Below are 26,414 nucleotides of genomic sequence, written 5' to 3' on the forward strand. Positions count from 1 at the left end.
GGGCGGCCGGGGGTCGCGAGGGTCGCAGCCCCCACAGCGGGCGGGCAGCCCTCGGGGGGCGGGAGGTGCCCTCTGTCGAGGGGGGCCATGTCGCGACAGTCGGGCGATACCGGAGGTCACGTGGTGCCCACTCACCGCTCCGCGAGCGCCGCTTCCCCCGCGTCCCGGCGGCCCCGCTGGCCCCGCCCCCCGCCCCCCATTGGCCGCCCGCCAGAGGCTCCGCCCACTCCCCGCGGAGGCCCCGCCCCTTTTCCGAAACGAGGCGCTTCATTGGTCCGCCCGCTTCCGCCCACGCATCGCTATTGGCTCATTTAAATGTCGCTCATTGCTGAGGCTCCCGCCCCCTCCCGTCCCGCAGCTAGGGGCGTGGTTTAGTGACGTCACAGCCTCTCCTCCCGCCGCCATTGGCCGCTCGGCGGGCGCTGACGGGGCGGGGGCGGAGCCAGGGGAGGGGCGGGGTCGGGTGATCTCACGTGATTGGCCCAGGCCCCGCCCTTCCCGGAAGTGCGGTCCTCCCGCCCAGCAGGGGGCGCGCTTTGCAAGGCTGTGACGGCGGTCTCTGCGCTATGGCGAGCTCTCTTTGCTCTGCGTGGGACGCTCTGCGCTCCCCCCCACGTAGGGGAAGGAACTGGGACCTCCCTGCTCTTTAGGGGGCTGTAGCCCTCCTCCCCCGCCCTCGGAGAAGCGTCCTGCAGCACCCCAGCGCCTTTAGGGGGACACCCCACGGGGCGATCCGCGCTATAGCGGACCCTGTGGGTTGGAGTGCGGGGACACAGACCGCCCCCCCCCCAAAAGCCTTTTCCCTCCCAAGAACTTCCTCAGAGCCCCTTCCCCTTCTGAAGGGTGACTCTGGGACTACAGCTCCCATCGTGCACCGCGCTTCTCCCGCCGCGCGCAGGCGCAGCTTCTCCTTCTCCCGCTGCTGCCATGGCAACTGCGGGGGCCCCCCCGGTTGTGCGCATGCGCACCAGCGCCGAGCTGCGGCGGGAGGGCGGTGCGCGGCCATTGCGAGGCGCTGATTGGCTCAGACGCGCCGGCTCCGCCCACCTGCAGCAGGTGCGGGGCGCTGATTGGTTCCCTCTCGCCGGCCGCGCCCCTCCCGGCACCGCCCCCCCCGCCATGGCCGATTCCGCCGCGCAGTTCTCGCTCGTCTCCTCCACCTCCTCCACCACCTCCGTGAGCTCCTGCTCCTCTTCCTCCGCGCGGCCCCAGCTCGGCGGCTGCACGAGCGGCGGTTCCATGTCGTGCGCCGGTAAGGGCCGGGTGGGGCCTGTGGGGCCTGAGCGGGGTGAGGCCTCGGCGGGGGCGTGAGGGAAAGAGGCCTTTGGGCGCTGGGTGTGAGGTAAAAAGAGGGTGGGAGGAGCAGAAGTAGGGAGTAAAGGCTTTATGGGGGTGATTATTGGGAGCAAGAAGCCTTTGAGGGGGGAGATGTGGGGGGGAAGCGGTGTTTGGGAGGTTGATGTGAGATAAAAAGTGTTTTAAAGGGGGTTAGAAATGGGGAGGAAGAACTTCAGGGGTGAAAGGGAGTGGGAAAAGGCCTTGGAAGGGCAGATTTTGGAGAGTAGAGGTTTTTAGGGGGAATTTGGGGGCAATGAGGCCTTTAGGGGGTGGGTGTGAGGTAAAGAAGCTCGGGGGGCAGAAATTGGGGGGAGTAATGAAATTTAGAGGTAAAATGGGAGGGAAGAGATGTTTAGGGGAAAAAATTTGGGGTAGAGATGCTTTTAGGGGGATTTCAGGGGATGAAGAGGCTTTTAGGGGATTTTAGGGGGTAAAAGGACTTTTAAGGGCGATTTTGGGCGGTGAAGAAGCTTTTTAGAGGCCAGTTTTGATGGGCAGTGACACCTCCGCCCCCACATCCCTCGGAAAAATGGGGGAAAATCGGCAGGAAAGGGAGCGTTGATGTTTTTGGGGGGTCCTTGGGGTCCAGCTGCTCAGCCCGTCCTTCCCTGGAATTTTGAGGAGGGGGCATTTCACCCTCCCCCGGAACATCTCCCCCGCCCCCCCTTCCCAGCGGTCATTCCAGGGCATCCTGACTTGGCAATTCCCAGGATTTCACCCCAATTTTCACACCGGGACACCACAAAGCCCCAAAATTCCGTGGTTTCACCCCAAATTTTACGCTGTTGGGGGGGGGAGGGTACAGACACACACCCGTTTTCCTTGGGGGTGCAGCGCCGAGAGGGGCGGGTGGGAATTTTGGGGGGACCCTTGGGAAGCATCCCTGCGCCGCTCCCTGCCCCAAAGGCTGGGGAAACGGGGTAAAACCCCCCAAAATCTGCTCCAGACTGGAATTTTCCTCGTGGTTTTGCGTCACCCTTAAAAAGCCGCTGGGACGAAGCTGCACCGCGCCGGCCCCGCCTTTTGGGGGGGAGGAGGGGGGATTTTGGGGGGGATTTTGGGGGGTGCTGAGCTCTCACCCTCTGTGTTCTCTTGCAGATCCCCCCAATTCTTCCTCCTCTTCCTCCTCTTCCTCCTCCCAGCCCGTTTCTCTCTTTGCGGCTTCACCAGGCAAGTCTCCCCCTCCCCCCCGCTTTTCCTGCACCCCCTCGAAGAAAAATGTCTGGGGGGGTGGTGTGGGGAGAGGGAGCTCTGACCCTAAAAAAGCCCCCCCTGGATTTTGGGGGCCACGTTGGGGATCCCCAGAGCTGTTCTGGGGCTCCCCGAGGTCGGTTTGGGGCCTCGATGTCACCAAAAGGAGGGGGATTTCCCCCAAAATAACCCCGGGATTTTGGGGGTTTCAGCTGTGGTGTGTTTTGGGATGGGGGGGGCCAAACGCTGCTGAGCCCCCCCTGAATTCCAGCCAAGGGTTGAGGGGGGGGTTCAACTGTCCAAAAATAGACATTTTTCTTTTTTTCTCTTTTCCTGCTCTTTAACACGGTTTCTTTTCCCTTTTTCGGGGCAAGTCCCCCCCAGCTTTGCCCCCCACCCCCCTCCTGCACCCCAAAGCTGCTGCTCCCCCCCCCAGCTTTGCACGGCCCCCCCCTCCTGCTGCTGCTGCTGAAGGTGAAAGTCGTCGTTTTTTGTGGTTTGGCCTCAAAATTCCTTCCCCCACCCCTGACCCGCCTGCGCCGTGTCCCACCCGCCGCCGTGTGAACCCCCCCGGGCTGAAACTGGGGGGGAGAGACCCCAAAATGTCCCCCAAAAGGAGGAGGGGGCGAATGCCACCCCCAGCCTCGCTCCAGACTCAAAACTGGGGGATTGAACCCCAAAATGAGGGGGTTTAGCCCCAAATTGAGGTTCTCAGTGGGACCATCCCCCGATTTTCTGCACCCAAAGCTGCAGGGTTTGGGGTGTGCTGCACCCTCCCCCCCCCCATCATTCCGAGCCCAAATCGAGGGGTTTTAGCCCCAAAATGGAATTTGGGATTTAGCCCCAAAATGGGAGTTTTAGCCCCAAACTGGGGTCTCTCCTCCCCAGATTTGGGGGGGGATGGGGAGGACCCTCAGTGCCGCCACTCGACCTCCACCTGCATGGCCGGGATGGGGGGGGGGACCCCCAGAATTCTGCGGGGGGGGACCCCAAAATGATCCCCACGCATGGCTGAGATGGGGGCAACCCCCGAAACTGGGGGGAGAGCCCCGGCATGGCTGGAACGGGGGAAGGGGAGCCCCATAACGCTGCGTGGGGACCCCAAAACCGCCCCCCCCCGCATGGCTGGGATCGGGGGGGACCCCAAAAGCCCCGCAGGGGTGCACAAGGCCACGGGCTGGGTGGTGGGGCAAAGAGCGGGGACACACCCAGAGCCCGCAGAAAGGGGCACGGGGGACCCCGACCCCCCCTGACCGTGTCCCTCCGCCAGCGGCCCCGGGCGGGCGCGACCGGGGGGCGTCCCCGGGGGGGGCCCCCCAGAGCCCCCCGGAGTCGCCGGAGTCGCCGTTCGAGGTGGTGCCGGACAGAGCCGCCTTCGACCGCGAGTTCGGCCCCGCGCTCGGCCAGATCCCCGAGGGCCGCGTGTGCCACTTCCCGCCCAAGCCCCGCGGCGTCCCCGGCGTGCCCGGGAGGGGCCCGGCCCGGCCGCCCCCCGGCTCGGCCGCCGCGCTGGAGGAGGTGTCGCGGTGCGTGCGGGAGATGCACAACTTCACCAGCGAGCTGCTCTCCTGGGACCTGGTGGAGCGCAACGGCGGCGGCGGGGACGGGAACGGCGGCACCGGGGACAGCGACGGTGATGGCGGGAACGGCGGCCTTGGCCTCAGTAACGGCGTCGCCGGCGCTGGGAACGGCGTCTCTGGTGCCACCGGCGTCGGGAATGGCGTCGCTGGTGTCACTGGTGTTGGGAACGGCATCGGGAGCGGCGTCACCGGCATCAAGAGGGACGTCGCCGCCGCTGGGAACGGCGTCACCGGCGTTGGGAACGGTGTCGGCGCTGTCCCCGGCGTAGGGAGCGGCATCTCCGCCGGGAGCGGTGTCAGCCGGGCTGGGAACGGTGTCACCGCTGTCCCCACCGACGCCGACAGCTCCGGTGACTCCGACGACACCGTCATCGAGGAGGCGCCGGGCGAGGCCCCCCCCGCTGTCCCCGGAGATGTCCCCAAGGATGTCCCCGGGAGTGTCACCACTGTCCCCAAGGATGTCCCCAAGGATGTCCCCAAGGATGTCCCCAGGGATGTCCCCACTGTCCCCAGGGATGTCCCCAAGGATGTCCCCACTGTCCCCAAGGATGTCCCCAGGGATGTCCCCGCTGTCCCCAAGGATGTCCCCAGGAATGTCCCCGCTGTCCCCAAGGATGTCCCCGCTGTCCCTGGGGGTGTCCCCAAGGATGTCCCCAAGGATGTCCCCAAGGATGTCCCCACTGTCCCCGGGGGTGTCCCCAAGGATGTCCCCGCTGTCCCCAGGGGTGTCCCCATCCCGCCGGGGTCCCCCCCCGCCGCCTCCCGGGACTGGGAGCAGGAGCACCAGACCCTGCGGGCGCTGCGGGAACTGGGGGAGCCTCCCCAGTCCCCCCCGGCCGCGCCCCTCCCCCGCCTGGCAGGTAAAGCCCCAAAAAGGGCCTTTTTCACCCCAAAACGGCGCCGAAACCAGCGGGGGGTGGGGCTGCGAATGGACCCCCAAAATGGGGCAAAAAGAGAGGAGTTAAGGGGGGGAAGGGAGAGACCCCGCCCCAAAATGCTGCTGGGGGCGGGAGGTGCATGAATGCCTTGTTTTGGGGTAAAATCCAGGGATTTGGGGCCAAACCCGCCGGCACGCTCGGGGGGGGGGGGTGGAGTTAATTAGCACCTGTTTTTCCTGGAGGGGACGTAATTAAGGCCTTCGTGTAACGAAGGGGGTCGTTTTAATGAGGGAGTAATTAGTGGATGTTTGGCAGGGGCGGGGAGGTGGCATCGAGCTCAATTTGGGCCAAATCGGGGTGAATTTTGTCCCGGTGCCGAGTGGGGGTGGGGGACGACACAGGGACCACCTGTGACCCCTCCTTGTCCCTCTCTGTGTCCCCGCTTTGTGTCCCCCCCTGTGTCCTCTGTGTGACCCCTGTGTGTCCCCCCGTGTCCCCTGTGTGTCCCCCGTGTCCCCCCTGTGTCCCCATTGTCCCCCCATGTCCCCTGTGTGTCCCCCGTGTGTCCCCCCCCCCCGTGTCCCCCCCGTGTCCCCCCCCGGCTGTCCCAGCAGTGCGGGACCTGCTGTTCTGGCGGGACGTGAGGAAGAGCGCGGTGGCCTTCGGCGCCAGCCTGGTGCTGCTGCTGTCCCTGGCCACGCTCAGCGCGGTCACCGTGGTGGCCCACGTGGCGCTGGCCCTGCTCTCGGTCACCATCAGCCTGCGCGTCTACAAGGCCGTGGTGCAGGCCCTGCAGAAGTCGGAGGAGGGGCACCCCTTCCGGTGAGCGGGGCTTTTGGGGCTCCCCCCAGCCCCACTTTTTGGGGTTGGGGCTTTTGGGGCTCCCCCCAGCCCCACTTTGGGGGGGGTTGGGGCTTTTGGGGCTCCCCCCAGCCCCACTTTGGGGGGGGTTGGGGCTTTTGGGGCTCCCCCCAGCCCCACTTTGGGGGGGGGTTGGGGCTTTTGGGGCTCCCCCCAGCCCCACTTTGGGGGGGGGTTGGGGCTTTTGGGGCTCCCCCCAGCCTCACTTTGGGGGGAGGTGGGGCTTTTGGGGCTCCCCCCAGCCCCACTTTTTGGGGGGTGGGAGCCTGGGGACGCCCCCAGCCCCCGTTTGGGGACAGCGGTGTCACCGAGGGGCGACGCGCCCGACGCCGTTTGCTCTGTGCAGGGGAAGGGTTGGGGTTTAGGGCAGGGTTTGGGGTGAGGATGGGGATTTTGGGGTCCAAAGGGGTGTCAAGGAGGATTTTGGGGTGTGTAGGGAGGGGTTTTGGGGTGTCCCAACCTCAGCCCTGACCTGGACCTGACCCTGTCCCCCAAGACCCCCCGGGGGTTGGGGTTGGAAGGGAATTTTGGGGTTTTTAGACACAGATTTCGGGGCGTAGATGCAGATTTTGGGATTCGGGGAGGGGCCGAAGGAGGATTTTGGGGTTCAGTGGGGTCTCCCCTCACCTGTTCCCCCCTTCCCCAGAGCTTACCTGGACCTGGACGTGACGTTGTCCCCCGAGACCTTCCAGGCGCACGCGGCCGTGGTGGCCGAGCACCTGAACCGGGGCCTGCAGCTGCTCATCCGCCTCTTCCTGGTGGAGGATCTGGTGGATTCCCTGGAGGTTCGGAGCCTTCCTCCCCCTCTTCCTCCTCCTCCCCCAGCCCTGGGACCCCCCCGAACCCCCCCAGGACCCCCCCAAACCTCTCCTGTGCCCCCCAGCTCGCCATGACCATGTGGTTGATGACCTACGTGGGAGCTGTTTTCAACGGCATCACCCTCCTCATCCTCGGTGAGAACCGGGCCTGGGCGCCCCTCCTCCCTCCCCAAAACGACCCCCCAGAAGGTTGATTTTGGGGGTGGTGACCCCCAAAATCAGCACCGAAGGGGGGGTTCCCCCCCAAATAACCCTGACCCCCCCATTTCTCCCCAGCCGACCTCTTGGCCTTCACCCTCCCGCCGCTCTACGAGAAATACGAGGTGAGCCCCAAACTGAGGAGAACCCCCCCAAATTAAAGGGGAACCCGAAAATTAAAGGAGAACCCGCAAATTAAGGTGGGACACCCTCAAAAACGGGGGGGCCGCCCCTGAAACCCGCCCCGTTCCCCCCTCCAGGTGCAGATCAATCGCTACATGGGCCTCGTCCGCCGCCAGACCAAGGAGCTCGTGGCCAAGTAGGTGCCCCCGGAGCCCCCCCCAAATCCTGGGGACCCCCCCAGATCCTCGGGACCCCCTCTCCCCAAATCCTTGTGCCCCACCCCCCCTCCCAAATCATCTTTCCACCCCCTTCTCTCGTAGGATCCAGGCGAAGCTCCCGGGCCTGGCCAAGAAGAAGCCGGAATAAACCCCAGGGTAGGGGGGGGAATTTGGGGTACCCGGCGGTGCCCCCCCACTCCAAGCTCATCTTCTCCCCCCCCCCCCCCAAACTCCGCCCACCCCCCCAAACTTGTCCCTGTCCCCCCAACCTCACAGTGACGTCTGTCTGTGCCCCCCCCAGTCAAAGTGCGGGGGGGGCTGAACCCCAAAATTGCTCCCCCGGGGGGGCGCCCCCAAGCTCGTTCCCCCCCCCCCTTTTATTTTTTAACGTTAATTGAGGTGAAATGTCTGTAACTGCTGTAAATGGGGCAGGGGGGGCTCAGCCCCTCCCACAGCCCCCCCAAACCGCGCCCCCCGAGCCCCCCCCTTGCTCTGGGGGGGTGGGAAATGGGGGACCCCCCCCCCAAATCCACCTGCGGGGCTGCGGCAACAATAAAACACCGCGACAAGGCTGGGCCCCTTGGTGCTGTGACCCCCCCAGAGTCTCCCCCTGTGACCCCCCCCAGAATGTCCCTGTGACCCCCCCCCGGGTGTCCCTGTGCCCCCCCCCCCAGGGTGTCCCTGTGACCCCCCCCAGGATCGTCCCTGTGACCCCCCAGAATTGTCCCTGTTGACCCCTCCAGGGTGTCCCGTTTGTGACCCCCCCCGGGTGTCCCTGTGGACCCCCCCCCATAGTAGTGCCCTGTGACCCCCCCCACGGTGTCCCTGTGACCCCCCAAGAGTTCCCCTGTGACCCCCCCAAGAATGTCCCTTGTGACCCCCTCCCAGGGTGTCCCCTGTGACCCCCCCCAGGGTGTCCGTGTGACCCCCCCAATAGTGTCCCTGTGACCCCCCCCCATAGTGTCCCTGTGAACCCCCCCAGAATGTCCCTGTGACCCCACCCACCGGTGTCCCCTGTGACCCCCCCAGGAGTGTCCAACTGTGACCCCCCCAGGCGTCCCTGTGACCCCCCCAGAATGTCCCTGTGACCCCCCCATACGTGGCCCTGCTGACCCCCCCAGGAATGTCCCCGTGTTCCTCTCGAGTGTCCCCCCAAATGTCCCCGGGGGTCTCGGGGGGGTTTATTGGGGGTTGTGTACAAGGGGGGGGGGATGTTATAAAAAAGGGGGGGACACACACACATAAATAAGGTGGCACCGGGGGGTGACAGTGACAGCGGGGGGGACATCGGGGGCGGTGACACCATCGAGGGTGACACGGGGGGGGGATGGGTACTGGGTGTGGGCTGTGCCTCGTTTGGGGGGGACTGGGACACTGGGGGGGGGGTCTCTGTTGTCCCCACCTCCCTCGTGGGGTGTCCCCTGTCCCCCCAGTGTCTCCATCCCGGGGGGGCTCAGGCAGGGGGGGCCTCTGTGCCCCCCACCCCCTCTGCGGCCTCTTCCTCCTCTTCCTCCTCCTCGGCGGGACCGGGGGGTGGCAGGGCTGGGGGGGGGGGGAGACAGCGCTGTCACCTCCTGTCACCTCCTGTCACCTCCCTGTCCCCCCACCCTGTCACCGGTCAGGGACATTCTTGGCCCCCCCCCGTCAGTGTCCCCATGTCCCCCCCACACCCCCAATGTCCCCACACCCTCGATGTCCCCTCCCTGTCCCCTGTCCCTTACTGGGGGTGTCCCCACAGGTGGCACTTTGTCCCCCGTGTCCCCGCTCACCGGGGGTGTCCCCGCTCACCGGGGGTGTCCCCGCAGGTGGCACTTTGTCCCCCGTGTCCCCGCTCACCGGGGGTGTCCCCGCAGGTGGCACTTTGTCCCCCGTGTCCCCGCTCACCGGGGGTGTCCCCGCAGGTGGCACTTTGTCCCCCCATGTCCCCGCTCACCGGGGGTGTCCCCGCCGTGCCGCCGCTGTCCCCGCAGGGTGTCGGGGTGCGCGGCCAGCGCGTGCCGCCGGATGTCCCCGAGGTGCAGCGAGGGCAGGGGACAGGCGCACAGGAGGCAGCGCAGCCGGTGGCCCCGGCCTCCAGGTCCAGCAGCAGCTCCGCCCGCAGCCACCCCCGCAGCGAGTCCCCGGCCGGGCCCCGCGCCACCGCCACCCCCCCCGGGGACCCCTTGGTGGCCCTCGGGGACGGGGGACGGGCCCGGCGGCGGGCGGGGGACGGGGGCCCTGTGGGGAGGGGACAGCGGGGTCAGCGAGGGGGGGACGGGGACAGCTTGGGGACAGAGGGGCTTGGGGGGGCTGGGATGTTGGGGGAGGGGGATGAGGTGGGGACACTCTGGGGACATTCTGGGGTGGGGACATTGGGGACAGGACAGGGGACATTGGGGACAGCACAAGGGACACCCTGGGGACAGGATGGGACATTGGGGACAGGACAAGGGACACCCTGGGGACAGGATGGGACATTGGGGGCAGGACAGGGGACATCGGGGGCAGGACAAGGGACACCTTGGGGACAGGACGGGGGACATTGGGGACAGCACAGGGGACACCCTGGGGACAGGATGGGACCTTGGGGACAATTTGGGGACCTGGGGCTGCTGCTGCCGCCGTGGGAGGAGGCACAGGGAGGGGCGGGGCCGAGTGGTGGGGTGTGGTCTGGGTGGGGCCGGTCTTAAAGGGGCCGTGTCCTTTTAAAGGGGGCGTGGCACTTAAAGGGGCAGCACCAATAGCTCCATTAAAGGGGCGTGGCCTCTTTGGGGGCGGGGTTACGGCAGAGGGGGTGTGGTCAGGCTGGAGCTGCACGGAATGGGGGCGTGGCCTATGTGAAAACGGGCGTGGCTCAGTTAAAGGGGCGTGGCCACATTTAAAGGGACAGGGCTTCTCTTTAAAAGGGGCGTGGCACATTTAAAGGGACAGGGCTTCTCTTTAAAAGGGGCGTGGCACATTTAAAGGGACAGGGTCTCTCTTTAAAAGAGGCGTGGCCACATTTAAAGGGACAGCGCTACTCCTAAAGAGGCGTGGCCACATTTAAAGCGACACTGCTCCTCTTAAAGGAGCCGCACCCCACCTGCCGCACCCCCAGCCCACCCCGTACCTGTCCCGCAGGCGCCGCCGGGGGGTCCCTCGGGGCGGGGGGGGTGTCCCAGGTGGGCGTCCCAGGAGCGCAGCACCAGCTGCTTCTCGCGGGGCCCCCAGGCGCTGGAGTAGGGATGTTTCTGGCGGATGTGGCGCTTGATGGTGCTGAGCTTGAGCGTGGCCAGGGCGGAGCCGCACACCAGGCAGCGCATCCCGTGCCGCGCCGCGTTGAACTCCATCAGGTACTCGGCGCGCCAGCGCTCGTGGTAGTACCGGCGGTGGTCCCGGCCCGGCACACGGCTCCGGCCCGGCCGCGACGCCCGTGAGTCCCGGGGCTGCTCCCGGGGCTGCTCCCGGGGTTTCTGGAGTTCCCGGGGCTGCTCTCGGGGGCTCTGGGGCTCCCGGGGCTCCCAGCGCCGGCGCGGCCCCCGCGGGGAAGGGGCTGCAGGGGAGGCCGAGGAGGGAGGTCAAGGCATGGGGGAGGTTGGGGAATTTGGGGGGGATTTGAGGGGTCTAAGGGGGGGAGGGGACACCCAGAATTAGGGGGAAGAGGCGGGGCAAGACTGGGGGGGGTCTTAAAGGGACAGAGCATCAAAAGGGGGGGGTGCACAGGGCATCTTAAAAGAGGCGGGGGTTTCTTAAAGGGGCAGCGCACTTCGGGGGGCGGGGCTTGTAAGAGGGGTGGGGTCCTTAAATGGGGAGGGGGTGGGAAAGGGAGGGGCACATCCTGAAGAGTCGGGGGCATCCTGAATTCCTGTGAGCACCTTAAAGGGGCAGGGACGTCCCGAATTGGACGGGGCCATCTGAACTGGACGGGGGCATCCTAAATTCCTGGGGACATTGTAAAGGGACGGGGATAATTCAAAGGGATGGAGGCGCCTTAAAGGGGCAGGGACACCCTAAATCGAATCAGGGCATCTTAAAGGGACAGGAACCCGTTAAAGAGGCAGGGGCCTCCCAGCCGGTGACAGGGGGTGGCAAAGGCCTGGGGACCCCCCGGGGGTCGGGGCGCGTCTTAAAGGGCCAGCGCCGCTCTCATTGTGCGCCAAGGGAGGGGGTCCCACCGCACCCCACCCCGCCCCCCCCACGCCGTCTCGGTGCTCACCTGGGCTGCCCGCGGCTGGGAGCGGGCCGGGGGCGGGGTGGGGGGCCGGGGGCTCCATGGCGGGGCCCGGGCGGCGGCGGCGGCGGCGGGCGGGGGCCGGCCGGGGTGGGGACGCTGCCGTGGGGCCCCTGGGGCTCCTTTAAGGGCTCCTGGGTAAATTTAAAGGGGCCGCACGCCTTTCCCATCACCCCCCAGAGCCCGCCCCTCCCCGCAACGGGGGGCTACGGAGGGGGCGATGAATTGCCGGCGGGTCTCAGCCCACCCCCCTCCCAAGAAAAGCCACAGCGATGGTTTTAAGGGGGGGGATTCCCCCAGGAGGGCGGGAAGGGGGAGCCCCCCGGATGCTCCCCTCCCCCGTACACCCCCCCATCCCCGCCCCCACCCCACAGCACCGCCCGGGGGTGCCCGGAGCGATGGGGCACCCATGGAGCCCCCTCCCCCATCGCGGCACGGCCCCGCCCCTTTGGTCCAAACGGGGCGTGGTTGGGCGGGGAGGACACGCCCTCCCGTGACGAGGGGGCGTGGCTTCCCCGGCTGGACCCGCCCCATTCCAGTGCTCCCAGTGCCGCTCCCCAGTGCAGTCAGGGAGCGCCCTCCGCCCCAAAATCGGACAGAACCCAAGTGTCCAGCAAAGCCCCGCAAAATCGGGGCGCGCCCAGGGGTCCGGGAGAGCCCCCTAAAACCGGGGGGGGTCCAGCGGTCCGGCAGAACCCCCCCAAATTCGGGGAGGGTCCAGCGGCCCGGGGCGCCCCCCGCCCCGTCCTGGGGTCCCCATCAGGGCTGGGGAGGGGGATTCGGCTCCGCTCGGCTGTTTCCGGCACGGGCGAAAGGGCCCGAAGCCTGCCAAGAGGTTTTCGGGTATTTCCGCATCCACTCGGGTGTATCGGCCTCACTCGGGAATTTCCGGCTCCACTCGGGGTCGCAGCGGCGCGGGCGGCGCTCGGCTCTTCCCGCGGCTCTCGGCGGAAAGTACCGAAGGAAACTTCGGGTAACTCCGTCCCGGCGGCGGAAATACTCGAAGTCTGTGACGGCCGCCAGCCGAACCTCTCCGGGAAGAGCCGAAGCGGCGCGGGGGGCGTGTCGGGTGTTTCCGGCGCGGCGGCGGAAATGGCCGAGGACCGGCGGCGGCCGCCATGTTGGGAGCCGCGGGGCGCTGAGGCGGCGGCGGCGGCGTGAGGCGGCGGCGGCCGGGCCGGGCCGGGCGGACCCCGCCCGCTCCCCCTGCTCCTCTCCCGGCCCCCCCAATGCCGCTGGCCTGGCCCCCCCCCGCCCCCTGAGCTCCCCCGCTTCCCCTTCCCCCTCCCCGCACACCGCCTGCCGCGGCTTCCCCCTATCGCGATAGTCGCCGGCGGCGCGGGGGGGGGGCCGCCATGTCGAGCAGCGGTCGCAGCCCTTTGCCGACCGTCAACGAGAGGGACTCGGAACAGGTGAGGGAGGGATGGCGGGGATCGGGTGTGGGTGAAGGAGGACCCGGCCCCGGTGTGTGGGGAGAGGGGCGGCTGGGGGGGGAAAAGGGGCATTTTGTGAGGGGAAGAGGGGACTGAGAGGGTCTGGGGGATTTTTGTGAGGGGAAAAGGGGCGTCTAGGGTCTGTTTCTGAGGGGGAAGGGGAGACTGAGGGGGTCTGAGGGCTTTTTGTGAGGGGAAAAGGGGGATCTGAGGGAGGAAAAAGCGGGTTGAAGGGATCGTGAGCTGGTTTGTGAGGGGAAAAGGGGAATTCGGTGTCGGTTTGTGAGGGGAAAAAGGAAAAAAAGGGGCTCTGAGGGGCTCGTGGACTGATTTGTGAGGGGAAAGGGGGGGTCTGAGAGTGTAAAAAGGAAGATTGTGGGGGTTCTGGTCCCGTCCATGTGGAAAAAAGAGGGACTGAGGTGTTTATGTGAGGGGAAAGGGGAGTCTGGGGTGGGTTCGTGAGGGGAAAAGGGGTCTTAGAGGGGCCTGAGCAATTTTGTGAGGTAAAAAGGGTGTTTTGAGGGGGGACCTGGGCTGGTTTGTGAGGGGGAAAAACGGCGATCCGAGAGGGAAAGGGGGGCTGAGAGAGTCTGGGGTTGTTTTGTGAGGGGAAACAGGGGGGTCTGAGGCGGTCCTTGCCCGTTTTGTGACGGGAAAAGGGGGTCCTGCGCCACTCTGTGAGGAGCAAAAAGGGTCTGGGGTCGGTTTGTGAGGGAGAGGTGGGGCCTGAAAGGAATTTGAGTAATTTTGTGAGGCAAAAGGAGTGTTTAACGGGAACCTGGGTTGATTTTTGAGAGAAAAAGCGGGTCTGAGAGAGAAAAAAACAAGAGGGTCTAAAGGAGCCTCGGGACGTTTTTGTGACGGGAAAAGGGGATCCTGAGGCGTTTTATGTGTAGAAAGAGGGGTCTGGGGGGATCTGGAAGGGAAAAGAGGGACTGAAGGGCTCTGGGATTGTTTTGTGAGGGCAAATGGGGGGACTGAGGGGGCTCTGAGGGGCTTCGGGGCCCCTCCATGAGGTGGAAAAGGAGGGTCTAAGGGTCCCCCCAGCGAGGTGGTCCTGGGGGACCCCCAGTTCCTCTCTCCCCCACCCGTGGAGGACTCTGGGGCCTCCCCAGGCCCAGACCCTCCTGTGGGGTGGGGGGTCCTGAGCCATGGCCCCCCTTCGGGGCCGGATCTGTAGGGAGAGGGCTCTGGGGTTCTCCTGGGATGAGCCCCTCCCCAAAGGTTTGGGGTCACGTTTCGGGGGTCTCTGAGCGGCAGCAGGGGGGGTTTGTGTGCGTGACCCCCAAAGTCGGGGTGAGGAGCTCGAGCCTTGCACCCCCAAGGGAGAGGGGCAAGGGGGAGGGTGCCAGACCCCCACATTGAACCCCCAGGGTCTGGGATTTGCTGTGGGGGGCAGGTTTGGGGTGTCATTGTGCCCCCCCAGCTCGGTGGCTGCACGATTGGGGTGTGGGGGCGTCAGCCCACCCCCTTCCCCACCCCCTTCCCTGCTGCGGCCCCCCCAGAACGGTGAGGGCTGTGGGGGCGGCGGCAGCGCTGCCACAGGCTTGGCACCCTCCGAGGGGTTTGGGGGGCTCTGAGGGGTGAACCCCCCAAATTAAAATGATTCCAACCCCTGTGAGTGGGGACCAGCCCCCCGCCAGGGTGGGGAATGGGGGGTTCACCCCCTTGTGTATTTGTGGGGGTCTGAGGTGGTTGAGGCCCAAACCCCTTTGGGGGAAGCTGGGAGGGGGTTCCCCCATTTTGGGGGTGGATTCGGGGGGCTCTCGGGGTCCCTCTCTGCTCCCAGGTTCCGTTGCTGTTGGGAGACCCCACTGCTGGCTCAGCCCTTTTGGGGAGCACCTGGGGGGCTCCTCAGCTCCCCCACCTGTGTGACACCCCCATTTTGGGTGATATTTCGGGGGGCTTCCCCCTTCTGCAACTGGGGAGACCCCCGAGCGCTGGGGAGTGACCCCGGCAGGGCGTGTGGGGGCACAAGTGGCCTCATGTCTGTGTCCCCAGGCCCGAGGACAAGGCCATGCCACCTGTTCTGTGGCCGTGGCTGTGGCATCGGGCCCCCCTCCTCGTTTTGGGTGCTTTTCCTCTTATTTATCCGCCGTTATGTAACGCCAGAGGAAAATTATTCCTGGCTGGGAAGATTTGGGGAGGGGGCGGCGGCGCCGTGTGGGGGGGGCTGCGCATCTCCCCCAAGCCCAGCAGCCGAAATCGGGGGCCTTTCCCTGTGCCCCCCCCCCCCCCCCCAGTTCCTCCCTCACGCGGAGCCCTATCTGGTGGGGTTGGAGATAAAAAAAATCTTCAAAAATGCCTAAATTTGGCTGACATTTGAGCGGCGCCGCACGCACCAGCGCTGCCTCCCCGGCTGCCACCGCTGCCTCCCTGGCTGCCACCGCTGCGCCGTGCCTGGGGGTCCCCGGTGACACCGGTGCCGGTCCCACTGCCACCAGTTGTCACCAGTTTGGTGCCGGCGGTGTGGGCGGGTGCTGGTGGCATCAACACCTCCCGGCACCGGGATCCTCACACCCGCCTGGTGACATCGCTGCTGGGCCTGGTGACACCACCGCAGCCCCGGTGACATCACACCGTGCCTGATGACATCACACCGTGCCCGGTGACATCACCGCAGCCTCGGCGCTGCCGTTCCGATGGCAATTCCCAACCTTTCGGCTGTGCCCCCCGCAGGACGGGACCCTCCTGCCTCCGTTCCCCCCGCCGCTGTGGATTTTCCCCTTTTCCGCCCCGTTTTCCCCGCCCCGGCGCTCCAGGTGTTCCCCGGCCCCGCCCCCGCCCCGTCCCGCTGCGGCCTCAGCCCCGACCGGTCGAGCCGGTCCCCGCTCCCTCCCGGCGTCCCGCGGGGCTCCCGCCGGCACCGCCCCGCTGCCGCCGCTCCGGCGCTTCGGGTGCCCAGGGTGAGTCCCCTCGCGGCGGGCGGGATGGGGAAACTGAGGCACGAGGGGCTCCGGGCCCTTTGGTTACCGAGCGCCGGGCGCCGCCGCCACAAAGCACACCAGGGCCTGCCCGGTGCCGGTGACACCCCCCCAGTGCCGGGGAGCCCCCGGTGCGGGTGACATTCCCCGGGCGCGACCCGTGCCGGGCGGTGCCTCCTTTGCCGTATTTGCCATATTTTTGGCCGCTCTGGCCTCGCCGATAAGAGGAGCCGGGAAATGCCCGGAACGCTGCCCACGTGCCGCCACCGACCCCCGCGGGGGGCTTCGGGGGGCTCTGGTGCCGGGGGTGCCCCGGATCCACCCCCCCGGCGGCTTCTGGTGCCGGTGCTGCCACGGCCTCGCCCGGGGGGGTTCGGGGGCTCCGGTGCCGCCTCGGAGCCCGAGTGAATCCCGGCAGCGCGGCCAGATGGCTCCGCACGCTCCCGCCCCGTTGCCACGGCAGTTTTTTGGCAGAAACCCCCGTTTTCCTTCACTTTTCCCCCAGCACCGCGCTGGATTTTGGGGGAGGGGGAAGCTCCAGGCCCCCCCCCAGGCCCCAAAACACCGTGTTCTCCCCCCAAATCTGGGGTTTGGTTGCGCCATCGCCGGCACCTCCCCCGTGGCTTCCGCCAGCGGTTTCCTTCCCACGGGAGGGGGAGGGGGCACCCCAAGATGTGCCCCCACAAAAATGAACCCGGTGAGGTTTTGGGGGGCCCCAAATCCCGCCGGGGGAGGGGGGGTTGGCTCGGCTTCCCCGCCCGCTCACGCGCTGCCGTTATCTCCGGTGTCACCGGAGCGGTGACAGCCCCGCGGGGGTGACGCTGCTCAGCGCCGGCGTCTCACTCCCCGTAAGGGAACACCCCGAAAGTGTCCCCAAAGCCCGGGTGACCTTTGGGGGAGGGGCCCACGGTGGCTTTTGGGGTGCAGGAAGAGGGGGTTTGCGGCGATGTTGTTCTGGGGCCCCCCCAGTTTCGGCTGGGGTGTGAACTCTGCTGTCCAGGTGGTCGGATTTGGGGTAAAATCGTGATAATTGGGCACTGAATTTTTAGGAGTGGAGCGGGGAGGGGGTGACACGGCGCTGGCCCCTTCCCACCCTCCTGGCCCAGCCCGAAACCATGGCGCTTGCGTCAGGTATCGGGGGCGGCTCCCGGCCGGGCCGGGCCGGGCGCGGCTCCGCCGCTCCGGACTTTGCTCCCGGCTCCTCCAGGAGCCTGCAGACCCCCCCGGATCCCCGGGGCGCTGCGGGGGGACACGGCCGGCCCGAGCTGAGCCGAGCGTCCCCTCGGTGTCCCTGCAGCCGGGCACCGTGGAGGGCAAGGGCGGTGGCAAGGCCAGCATGCTGCGGGGCCGCAACGCCGGCACGGCCGCCGAGGAGCAGCCCCACATCGGCAACTACCGGCTCCTCAAAACCATCGGCAAGGGCAACTTCGCCAAGGTCAAGCTGGCCCGGCACGTCCTGACCGGCAAGGAGGTGAGTGGCAGCCTGCTGGCGTGGGGACAGCGCTCGGGGGGCCCGGAGCACGGGTGGCAGCGCGGGGACGGGATGGGCCCGTGGGTGCCCACCGTGGTGTGGGGATGGGATCAGCCCGTGGGGATGGGATCAGCCCGTGGGTGCCACCGTGGCACGGGGATAGGCTGTGTCCTGTGGGTGTCACCGCGCTGTGGGGACAGCTCTGGGTCCCGGTGCTGGCCCTGGAAATGCCACCACAGTGTGGGGACAGTCCTTGTTCTGTGAGGGCCACCGTGGTGCGGGGACAGCTTTGCATCCTGGTCCTTGCCCTGGGAGTGCCACCGTGGCCCAGGGATGGGCTTCCTGTCCCCAGCAGTGAGTGCCACCGCAGTGCGGGGGTGGACTTGTGGTCGATGTGCTGTGGTTGTCACCACAGGGACAGGCTTGTTGTTCTTGTCCTGTGGGTGGCACCGTGATGTGGGGACAGCTCTGGGTTCTGGTCCTTGTCCTGTGGGTGCCACCGCAGGGATGGGCTGCTGATCCCTACCCCGTGGGTGCCACTGTGGTGTGGGGACACTTCTGGGCCCTGATCTGTGCCCTGGGAGTGCCACCGTGGCACAGGGATGGTCCCAAGCTCTCAGTCCTCATCCCGTGAGTGCCACCACGGTGTGGGGACAGGCTCCCGGTCATTGTCCCACAAATGCCACCGCAGCGTGGGAGCCGGTTCCTGGTCCTTGCCCTGGGAGTGCCACCGTGGCGCGGGGACAGGTTCCTGGTCCGCACCTCATGAGTGCCACCACGGTGTGGGGACAGCCCTGGGGATGGTCCTGTCACCTTCCCTCTCACTCCATGGGTGCCACCACGGTGTGGGAACAGTCCTGTCCCCCTGCTCCTCACCCTGCAAGTGCCACTGTGGTGTGGGCACAGCCTTGGGGACAGTCTCATCCCCTTACAAGTGCCACCACAGCTTGGGGACAGTCCTGTCCCCCTGCCCATCCCCTCACGAGTGCCACCACGTTTTGGGGACAGCCCTGGGGACCCTCTGACCCCGCTCTCCCCCTCGCAGGTGGCTGTGAAAATCATTGACAAGACGCAGCTCAACTCCTCCAGCCTGCAGAAGGTGAGGGGTGTCCCTGGGGGGGGGGTGACAGCTGCTTTTGGGGTGACAAACGGGGGATTGTTCCCTCTGACACCCCCAACATCCCCCCTGTCCCTCACAGCTCTTCCGGGAAGTGCGAATAATGAAGGTCCTCAACCACCCCAACATAGGTGAGACCCCCAAAACCCCCTCAGCCACACCCCCACCCCTCCCTGGCGGTGTCCCCCACCCTTGGGGGGGTCCCAGGGGTGTCACCCCCAAACCCCCCACCCCCCTTGCAGTGAAGCTCTTTGAGGTGATCGAGACGGAGAAGACGCTTTACCTCGTCATGGAGTACGCCAGCGGGGGTGAGTGGGGCTCGGGGCTTCTGGGGGTCCCAGGGGTCCTGGGGGGGCTGGGCTGCCTCTCACCCCCCTCCCCTGTGCCCCCCAGGTGAGGTGTTCGATTACCTGGTGGCCCACGGGCGCATGAAGGAGAAGGAGGCCCGGGCAAAGTTCCGACAGGTCTGGGGAGGGGGTGATGCTGTCTGACCACCCCCAAGGGGGTTGGGGACCCCCACCGTGTCCCCAAGAGGGCTGGGGGCTGTCCCTGTGCCCCCCCGGGCTGGGGGCTGTCCCTGACACCCCCCTGTCCTGCAGATAGTGTCGGCCGTGCAGTACTGCCACCAGAAGTTCATTGTGCACAGGGACCTGAAGGTGAGGAACGCCCCCAACCTGGGACCCCCTGACACCCCTGGGACCCCCAGCAATGGCCCAAGGGGCTCCCCTGGACCCCAACCCACCCTCGTGTCCCTGGGGCAGCACCTGGATGGGCCTGGGACCCCCCCCCAGGGGCTGCACCAGACACCCTGAACCCCCTGGGACCCCCCAGGACAGAACTCCCAATATCCTCGAGCCTCCTGGGTGGGTGCCAGGGCCCCCCAGAACAGCACCTGGACACTCCTGGGACCCCCGGAGGGGTGCCAGGACCCCCAGACCCACCCCTGGACACCTCTGGGCCCTCCAGAACAGCCCCAGATGCACCCCCAAATTCCTCCAGACCCCACTAACCCCCCTGGGGTGCTCTCCCTCCCTGGGCCAGGCCGAGAACCTGCTGCTGGACGCCGACATGAACATCAAAATCGCCGATTTTGGGTTCAGCAACGAGTTCACCTTCGGGAACAAACTGGACACGTTCTGCGGGTCCCCCCCCTACGCCGCCCCCGAGCTCTTCCAGGGCAAGAAGTACGACGGCCCCGAGGTGGACGTGTGGAGCCTGGGGGTCATCCTGTACACGCTGGTCAGCGGCTCGCTGCCCTTCGACGGGCAGAACCTGAAGGTGTGGCCACAGTCTGGGGGGCCCTCGGGTGGGTTTGGGGTCCAGAGGGTGGCTTTGGAGTCGCCCTGGGTGCTTTTGGGGTATCCTCACGTGGTTTGGGGGTCCAGTGGGTGGTTTTGGGGTACCCGTGGGTGGTTTGGTGCCCCAGCAGGTGTTTAGGGGTCCCGTGGGTGGCTTTAGAGTGCCCAGAAATGATTTTGGGGGGTGCCTTGTGTGGTTTTGGGGTGGCTTTGGGGTGCCCACGGCTGGTTTTGGGGTCCTGCAGGAGCTGCGGGAGCGGGTGCTGCGGGGGAAGTACCGGATCCCGTTTTACATGTCCACGGATTGCGAGAACCTCCTCAAGAAGTTCCTCATCCTCAACCCCACCAAGAGGGGCACCCTGGAGGTGAGGGGACCCCCCAACATCGTCCTGGGACCCCAACACGGTTCTGGGAACCTCTGAGACCCTCCCGGCCACCCCAAGAGCACCTCAGCACCTTCTGGGGACCCTCCCAGTTGGCCCTGGCATCCCCCCGTGCCCCCCAGCACAGCACCGAGGACCCTGGGATCTTTTCCCTCCCCCAAAGTGTCCCCAGAGGTGACCCCGACCCCCCGAACCCGCTTTGTGCCCCCAGCAAATCATGAAGGACCGCTGGATGAACGTGGGCCACGAGGACGACGAGCTCAAGCCCTACATGGAGCCCGTGCCTGACTACAAGGACCCCCGGAGGACAGGTGGGACCCCCGGGGTCACTTTGGGGGCACAGGGACCCCCCCAGCGCCCCTGTCCCCCCCTGAGGGCCGTGTCCCCCCCCAGAGCTGATGGTGTCCATGGGGTACACGCGGGAGGAGATCCAGGAGTCGCTGGTGGGGCAGAAGTACAACGAGGTGATGGCCACGTACCTGCTGCTGGACCACAAGAGCTCCGAGGTGCGGGGACACTGTGGGGTCAGCAGGGACTGTGGGGACACTGTGGGGTCAGTGGGGACACTGTGGGGTCAGCAGGGACTGTGGGGACACTGTGGGGACAGCGGGGACACTGTGGGGACAGTGGGACAGCGGGGACGCTGTGGGGTCAGCAGGGACACTGTGGGGACAGTGGGACAGCGGGGACACTGTGGGGTCAGCGGGGACACTGTGGGGACACTGTGGGGTCAGCGGGGACACTGTGGGGACAGTGGGACAGCAGGGACAGCGGGGACGCTGTGGGGTCAGCGGGGACACTGTGGGACACTGTGGGGCAGTGGGACACTGTGGGGACAGCGGGGACAGCGGGACGCTGTGGGGCAGTGGGGATATGGCAGGGGACGCGGGGACCATGGGGCGGTGAGGGGAGGGAGTGTGGAGGAGATGAGGGGACAATGAGGGGACACAGGGAGGGATGTGGGGACAGCAAGGTGGTACTGGGGGGGTCACGGGGATGAAGGGGGGACAGGAGCATGGTGGGACATGGGGACATGGGGAGGGTCATTGCAGCGGGGGGGGATCATTGAGGAGGGAGGATGAGGGGACACGGGGCTGCTGAGGTGACACGGGGACACGAGGAGCACGGAGGGAGTGAGGGGATGTGGGGACAAGGAGGGACACGAGCAGGAACACGGGTCTGACAGGGGACACTGAGAGGATGGGGTGGGATGCAGGAGACAGCGTCCTCCCCGCCATGCCCTGTCCCCGTGCCAGCGCGTCCCTGCCCGGCGGGCATCCCCCCGTGTCCTGCTGTGTCCCCTCATGTCCCCGTGTCCCCAGCTGGAGGAGAACCTGTCCCTGAAGCCACGGGTGGCCCCGGAGGTGGCCAACAGCTCGGGCCCCTCCCCCGCTCACAAGGTCCAGCGCAGCGTCTCGGCCAACCCCAAACGGCGCGTCAGTGACCAGGGTGAGACCCCAAACGGGGACACGGGGGGGCTGTGGGGTCAGTGACCAGGGTGAGACCCCAAACGGGGACACGGGGGGGCTGTGGGGTCAGTGACCAGGGTGAGACCCCAAACGGGGACACGGGGGGGCTGTGGGGTCAGTGACCAGGGTGAGACCCCAAACGGGACACGGGGGGCTGTGGGGTCAGTGACCAGGGTGAGACCCCAAACGGGGACATGGGGGGCTGTGGGGTCAGTGATCAGGGTGAGACCCCAAACGGGGACACGGGGGGGTGTGGGTGGGTGAATCCCTTGGGGCAGGAGGTCCTGGATGCTGGGGGGCTTCGTGGGGGCAGGAAGGGGGAGCTGGGTCCCCTTGGGTTGTGGGAATGGGAGTGGGGGTCCCTGTGGGGTGGGAACGTGGGTGCCCGGACCCCTGGAATGAGGGTGCCCAGAGCCCCATGGGGACGTTTTGGGGGGTCCCTGTGGGTCCCCCTTGAGGACCCCCTGGCAGGGGGTGGGGAGCAGGTCCCCGTGGGACCCCCACCCCTGACAGCCGCTCCCCCCCAGCCGGGCTCTCCATCCCCACCTCGGCCTCGTACTCCAAGAAAACGGCGGCGGCCAACGCGGAGAACAAGCGAGGAGGAGGAGGAGGAGGAGGAGGAGGAGGAGCAGGGGAGGAAGAGGCGGGGGGCGCCGGGCCGGCAGCACCGCCAAGGTGCCCCCCAGCCCCTGCCCGGCCTGGAGCGCTCCAAGGGCACCCCTCCCCCTCCACGGTCAGTGCAGGGTGGGGACAGCCGGGGGGGTGGGACTGGAGCCCGCGGATTTGGGGGAAGGGTCCCAAACGCCCAGAGCCCCCGGACTTGGGGTCAGCGCTTTATGGGAATGGGGGACAGCCATCCCTGCGTCCCCGGGGCTGGGACCGGGGTCCCTGAGGGGACTGCTCTTGTTCCCCACAAGGCTCCCCACATCCCCTGTCCTGTCTTTGGGGGGTTTTGGGGCGCCTCCGTCCCCCCCAGCACCCCCTTCCACGCGCAGCCACTCCCCGCTGCTGGACCGGGCCAGCCTGGGCCAGAGCTCCCTGCAGAACGGCAAGGACAGGTGGGGACCCCTCCCCAGAGCACCCCCACCCCCGCCCCTGCCGTGGGGCTCCCACCCGAGGGCTGGGGACCACCACAGCTCCCCCGTGGGGGGGTCCCCAGGGTGCTGCAGGATTCCTGCACTCACTGGGGCTGGGGGGTCTGGGTGCAGTGGGGGGTGCCGGGGGGGGCTCAGGGGTGTCCCCCACCCCCGTGTCCCCCCCTGACCCCCCTGTCCCCCCCGCAGCGGGGCCCCCCCGGGTGCCGGCCGCGTCCCCCTCGGCCCACAACGTGAGCCAGGGCCCGGGCGAGCGGCCGAGCTTCCCGCGGGGGTCTCGAGCCGCAGCACCTTCCACGCCGGGCAGCTCCGCGCCCCCCGGGACCCCCTGCCCTACGCGCTGCCCCCCGGGCTGCCCCCCCCGGCCTCCCCTCGGGCGCCAGCCAGGGCCGGCGCGGCCCCTCCGCCAGCCTCTTCAGCAAGTTCACCTCCAAGTTCGTGCGCAGGTGAGCGCCGCGCCTGGGGTCACCTGGGGTCACCCCGGGGTCACCTGGGGTCACCTCAGTGTGTCCGGCTGCCTCCTGTGCCCCCACTGCTGTGTGCCCTGGTGTGTCCCCCTGGTGTGTTCTGGGCTGTCACTGTACCCCGGTGTCCTTTTGCTGTGTCCCCGTCTGTGTGTCCTGGGCTGTCCCCTGTACCCCTGGACTGTGGTGTCCCCTCGGTGTCCCCTCGGTGCTCCCTCGGTGCTCCAGGGATTCTCTGTCCCCGCTCTTTGTCCCCCACCAGGGCTCCTCGGTGTCCCCTTGTCCCCCAGACCCTTCCTGTGTTTCTCTGTCCCCTCAGGGTGTCCCCTTGGTGTTCCTTGAGGCTTCTCTGTTCTCCTTCTCCCTCTGTGTCCCCCCACGTCCCCTCCTGCCCCTCGGGGACCTCCTCCTGTTCCCCCGTGTCCCCTCCTGTCCCCGAATGTCCCACTGGGGACCCCCCATGTCCCCTTCTGTCCCCCCCTCCCACCCATCCCCACAGAGCCGGGGAAGGGGGGTGGGGGTGCTGCTTCTCCCCGGACCCCCACTGACCCCACCCCCTCTCGGGGGGCCTGGGGGGGGGTCGGGGGAGGGGGTGGCTCTGTCCCGGCCCCCTCCCCCCAACGTCCCCTTCTCTTCTGTTTGTCTTTGTAGAAATCTGTCTTTCAGGTTTGCCAGAAGGTAGGGCCGCGCCGGACGCTGGGTCCCTCCCTGCATGGCACCCCCGACCCCCCAGGCCCCCCAAACCCCCTTAACCCCGGACCCCCAACCCCATCCCAGCGCTGCACGGCCCCGCATGGCCCCCCCGGCCCCGCCCGTCCGTCTGTCCTCGTCCCCCCGTGTGTCTGTGTGTCCCCCCCGCCCGGTGCTGTCTGTGCCCCCGGGTCCCCTTTGGGGGGGAGGGCTGTTCCCCCGCCCCCCCGACTGATCTCGGCCCCTTTTGTCTCCCGAGGAACCCCCATGAGCCCGAGAGCAAGGAGCGGGTGGAGACCCTCAGGTGAGTCGGGGACCCCCTGGGGACACCCCCGGGGACACCCCCGGGGTCCCTGTGACACCCCTGACCTGACACTCCCGAGGTCCCCCCAACACCCCTGGGCTCCCCCCACCGCCAGGGGCTCCGCAAGGCACGAGGTGACACCGCCGTGACCCCAGCCCTGCCCCTCCGGGTGCCACCGTCACCCCTCGGTGCCCCCATGGTGTCCCCCAGACCCACGGTGGGCCCCGAGAAGGACCCCAAGGACCCCAGAACCTCCCTAATTCCCGTCCCACCCCCTTGGTGACCCCCCTGTGCCCCCAGACCCGCGGTGGGCCCCGAGAAGGACCCTCGCGACGCCGCCGGCCGCGACGCCAAGCCGCGCTCGCTGCGCTTCACCTGGAGCATGAAGACCACGAGCTCGCTGGAGCCCGGGGAGATGCTGCGCGAGATCCGCAAGGTCCTGGACGCCAACAGCTGCCGCTGCGAGCCCCAGGAGCGCTTCGTGCTGCTCTGTGCCCACGGCGCGCCCGGGCACGACTCCTTCGTGCAGTGGGAGATGGAGGTGTGCAAACTGCCCCGGCTGTCGCTCAACGGCGTCCGCTTCAAGCGCATCGCCGGCACCTCCATGGCCTTCAAGAACATCGCCTCCAAGGTGGCCAACGAGCTCAAGCTCTGAGCCACGGCCGCCCGGAGCGGCTCCGGCCAGGCCGAGGAGCGCCGGCTCCGAGCCACGGGCTCCGGAGGGGTCACTCGGGAGCGGCTCCGGAGTGCCCGAGGAGCTCCAGCTCTGGACACACGGACACGGCAACCCAGGAGCGGCTCCAAGGTGGCCACCGAGCCACAGCTCTGGGGACATGGACACTGACCCAGGATGGCTCCGAGGGGGCCAAAGAGCCCCAGCTCTGAGCCACGGACACGGTGGGGACGCCCACAGGGGGACACGGGAGCGCCAGGATGGACCTCGGGCGCCTCAGGGGCTCCTGGATGGATCTGGGACGGCTGGGGATCACCTGGACGGACCTTGTGCACATGCCAGGCCTTTGTGGGGACGTCCTGGATGGACCCAGGAGCTCCTGGATGGATCTGGCGGCCCCAGGGGACCTCCTGGGGTGGGCCCTGGAGCTCCTGGATGGACCTGGGAGCCCCTGGATGGACCTTCTGCGGGGCCCAGGTCTTCACAGGAACATCCTGGATGGACCCAGGAGCTCCTGGATGGATCTGGGGGAACTCGTGGCTGAACCCGGGACCTCGGGGATGGACCTGAGACCTCTGGGGCCTCCTGGGTGGATCTGGGACTTTCCCCCATGGACCAGGGGCACCTGGGGACCTCTGGGGGGCACCTGGCTGGACCTTCTGTGGGGTCCAGGTCTCCATGGGGACCACCTGGATGGCCCCAGGACCACCTGGATGGAGCTGGGATCTCTGGGGCTCACCTGGCTGGGCCTGGGACCACCTGGAGGCACCTGGGGATGTTCTGTGGTGTCCAGGGCCTTGTGAGGATGTGGGGACGTCCCGGGTGGGCCTCTGGGGACAAGGGCCAGGGTTTCATGGGGACCCTGGCACCTGTTGGGGACATCCTGGTGGCCCAGGGACCTGGGGGGCTCTTCTGGGAGGGGGAGCAAGGCCCATCTGAGGACAGGGACACATCCTGGGTGGCCCAAGGACCTTCTGAGGAGTTCTGGACCTCGGGAGGACGGAGGGACATTGTGCATGGCCCTTGGGGACATCCTTGGTGGCCCAGGAGCAGCTGGGGGTGGCCCAGGGCCACGTGGGGACATCCTGGGTGTCCCTGAGCCTTAGGGGGGGACACGGGACAGTCCGGGGCTCCCCGGGGCCCCGCGGTGGCCTTAGGGGGGTGTGCGTGTCCCCTCCCCCCGTGGGGATCCCGGTGTCCCCTCCCCCCCGGGACGGGGGTGTCCCCTCCCCCCGCACTCAGGAAGGCCCCGGGGGGGGGGGAGGGGCGGGGCGCTGCTGCTGCCGGGGGTGGCTCCGGGGTGGGGGTGGGGCGTCCCCTCCCCCCTTTGTCCTGCTGTAGCCCCGCCCCGGGCGCCGCCCCTGGGGGCGGGGACACTCCCGGGGAGGGGCCAAGTCCCGGCCACGCCCCCACCGCGGTGGATTTTCCAGGTTCTAATTAAAAACTTTCCAGAAAGATCCGCGGCCTCTGAGTGGTGCCCGAGGGTGGTCGGGGTCCTGCGGCAGAGCCCCGTGCCCAAGTACAGACCAGTGCTCCCAGTACGGGCCTGGGCGCTCACTACAGACCACCCTGCCCAGTACAGACCAGTGCTCCCAGTACGGGCCTGGGCGCTCACTACAGACCACCCTGCCCAGTACAGACCAGTGCTCCCAGTATGGGCCTGGGCGCTCACTACAGACCACCCTGCCCAGTACAGACCA

The 26,414-nt window shown here is 67.6% G+C and overlaps 3 protein-coding genes across 5 annotated transcripts; 2 read left to right on the plus strand and 1 right to left on the minus strand.

Moving 5' to 3' along the window:
* Nucleotides 1–1,104: 1,104 nt before the first annotated feature.
* LOC120412315 (reticulon-3-like) lies at nt 1,105–7,776 on the plus strand. 3 transcript variants are annotated; one of them, XM_039572703.1, is made up of 9 exons: nt 1,105–1,252; nt 2,437–2,508; nt 3,800–4,969; nt 5,602–5,809; nt 6,495–6,633; nt 6,732–6,801; nt 6,943–6,989; nt 7,125–7,183; nt 7,308–7,776. In XM_039572703.1, the coding sequence occupies exons 1-9, from the start codon at nt 1,120–1,122 to the stop codon at nt 7,351–7,353; spliced, it is 1,944 nt and encodes a 647-aa protein (XP_039428637.1). In that variant the 5' UTR covers nt 1,105–1,119; the 3' UTR covers nt 7,354–7,776. The 3 variants fall into 3 exon arrangements, with proteins under 3 accessions (XP_039428637.1, XP_039428638.1, XP_039428639.1); XM_039572704.1 differs by lacking the exons at nt 2,437–2,508; nt 3,800–4,969 and having other exon boundaries at nt 5,599–5,809; nt 7,308–7,774; XM_039572705.1 differs by lacking the exons at nt 2,437–2,508; nt 3,800–4,969 and having other exon boundaries at nt 7,308–7,682.
* Nucleotides 7,777–8,432: 656 nt separating this feature from the next.
* Nucleotides 8,433–12,514, minus strand: LOC120412311 (collagen alpha-1(I) chain-like). The gene is made up of 5 exons (XM_039572698.1): nt 12,424–12,514; nt 11,380–11,528; nt 10,294–10,787; nt 9,139–9,422; nt 8,433–8,747 (listed from the first exon to the last, which is right to left on the minus strand). Exons 1-5 carry the CDS (start codon nt 12,512–12,514, stop codon nt 8,659–8,661), a joined length of 1,107 nt encoding a protein of 368 aa, XP_039428632.1. The 3' UTR covers nt 8,433–8,658.
* A 142-nt stretch (nt 12,515–12,656) lies between these two features.
* Nucleotides 12,657–25,961, plus strand: MARK2 (microtubule affinity regulating kinase 2). The gene is given in 22 exon segments (XM_039572699.1): nt 12,657–12,806; nt 17,049–17,222; nt 18,268–18,321; nt 18,422–18,470; nt 18,582–18,647; nt 18,733–18,803; nt 18,939–18,995; nt 19,381–19,617; nt 19,883–20,002; nt 20,232–20,331; nt 20,414–20,526; nt 21,343–21,469; nt 22,017–22,083; nt 22,119–22,168; nt 22,171–22,233; nt 22,466–22,654; nt 22,773–22,856; nt 22,859–22,926; nt 22,929–23,029; nt 23,699–23,725; nt 23,997–24,041; nt 24,342–25,961. Coding segments are annotated over 22 exon segments (2,274 nt in total). The 5' UTR covers nt 12,657–12,749; the 3' UTR covers nt 24,697–25,961.
* The last annotated feature ends 453 nt before the right edge of the window (nt 25,962–26,414 follow it).

Source organism: Corvus cornix, unplaced genomic scaffold, assembly GCF_000738735.6.
Source record: "Corvus cornix cornix isolate S_Up_H32 unplaced genomic scaffold, ASM73873v5 scaffold9, whole genome shotgun sequence".
In the NCBI taxonomy this organism is placed as follows: Eukaryota; Metazoa; Chordata; class Aves; order Passeriformes; family Corvidae; genus Corvus; species Corvus cornix.

Bases quoted from the DNA above. Each gene is read 5' to 3' on its own strand.
- LOC120412315 (XM_039572703.1), top strand. From the start codon at position 1,120: ATGGCCGATTCCGCCGCGCAGTTCTCGCTCGTCTCCTCCACCTCCTCC. The intron at 2,509-3,799 runs GCAAGTCTCCCC...TCCCTCCGCCAG, and splicing joins TCTCTTTGCGGCTTCACCAG to CGGCCCCGGGCGGGCGCGAC. The intron at 6,990-7,124 runs GTGAGCCCCAAA...TCCCCCCTCCAG, and splicing joins CGCTCTACGAGAAATACGAG to GTGCAGATCAATCGCTACAT.
- LOC120412311 (XM_039572698.1), bottom strand. From the start codon at position 12,514: ATGGCGGCCGCCGCCGGTCCTCGGCCATTTCCGCCGCCGCGCCGGAAA. The intron at 11,529-12,423 runs GTTCGGCTGGCG...AAATTTACCCAG, and splicing joins CTTCGGCTCTTCCCGGAGAG to GAGCCCTTAAAGGAGCCCCA. The intron at 8,748-9,138 runs GTGAGCGGGGAC...CCCCCCCCCCAG, and splicing joins GCACGGCGGGGACACCCCCG to CCCTGCCACCCCCCGGTCCC.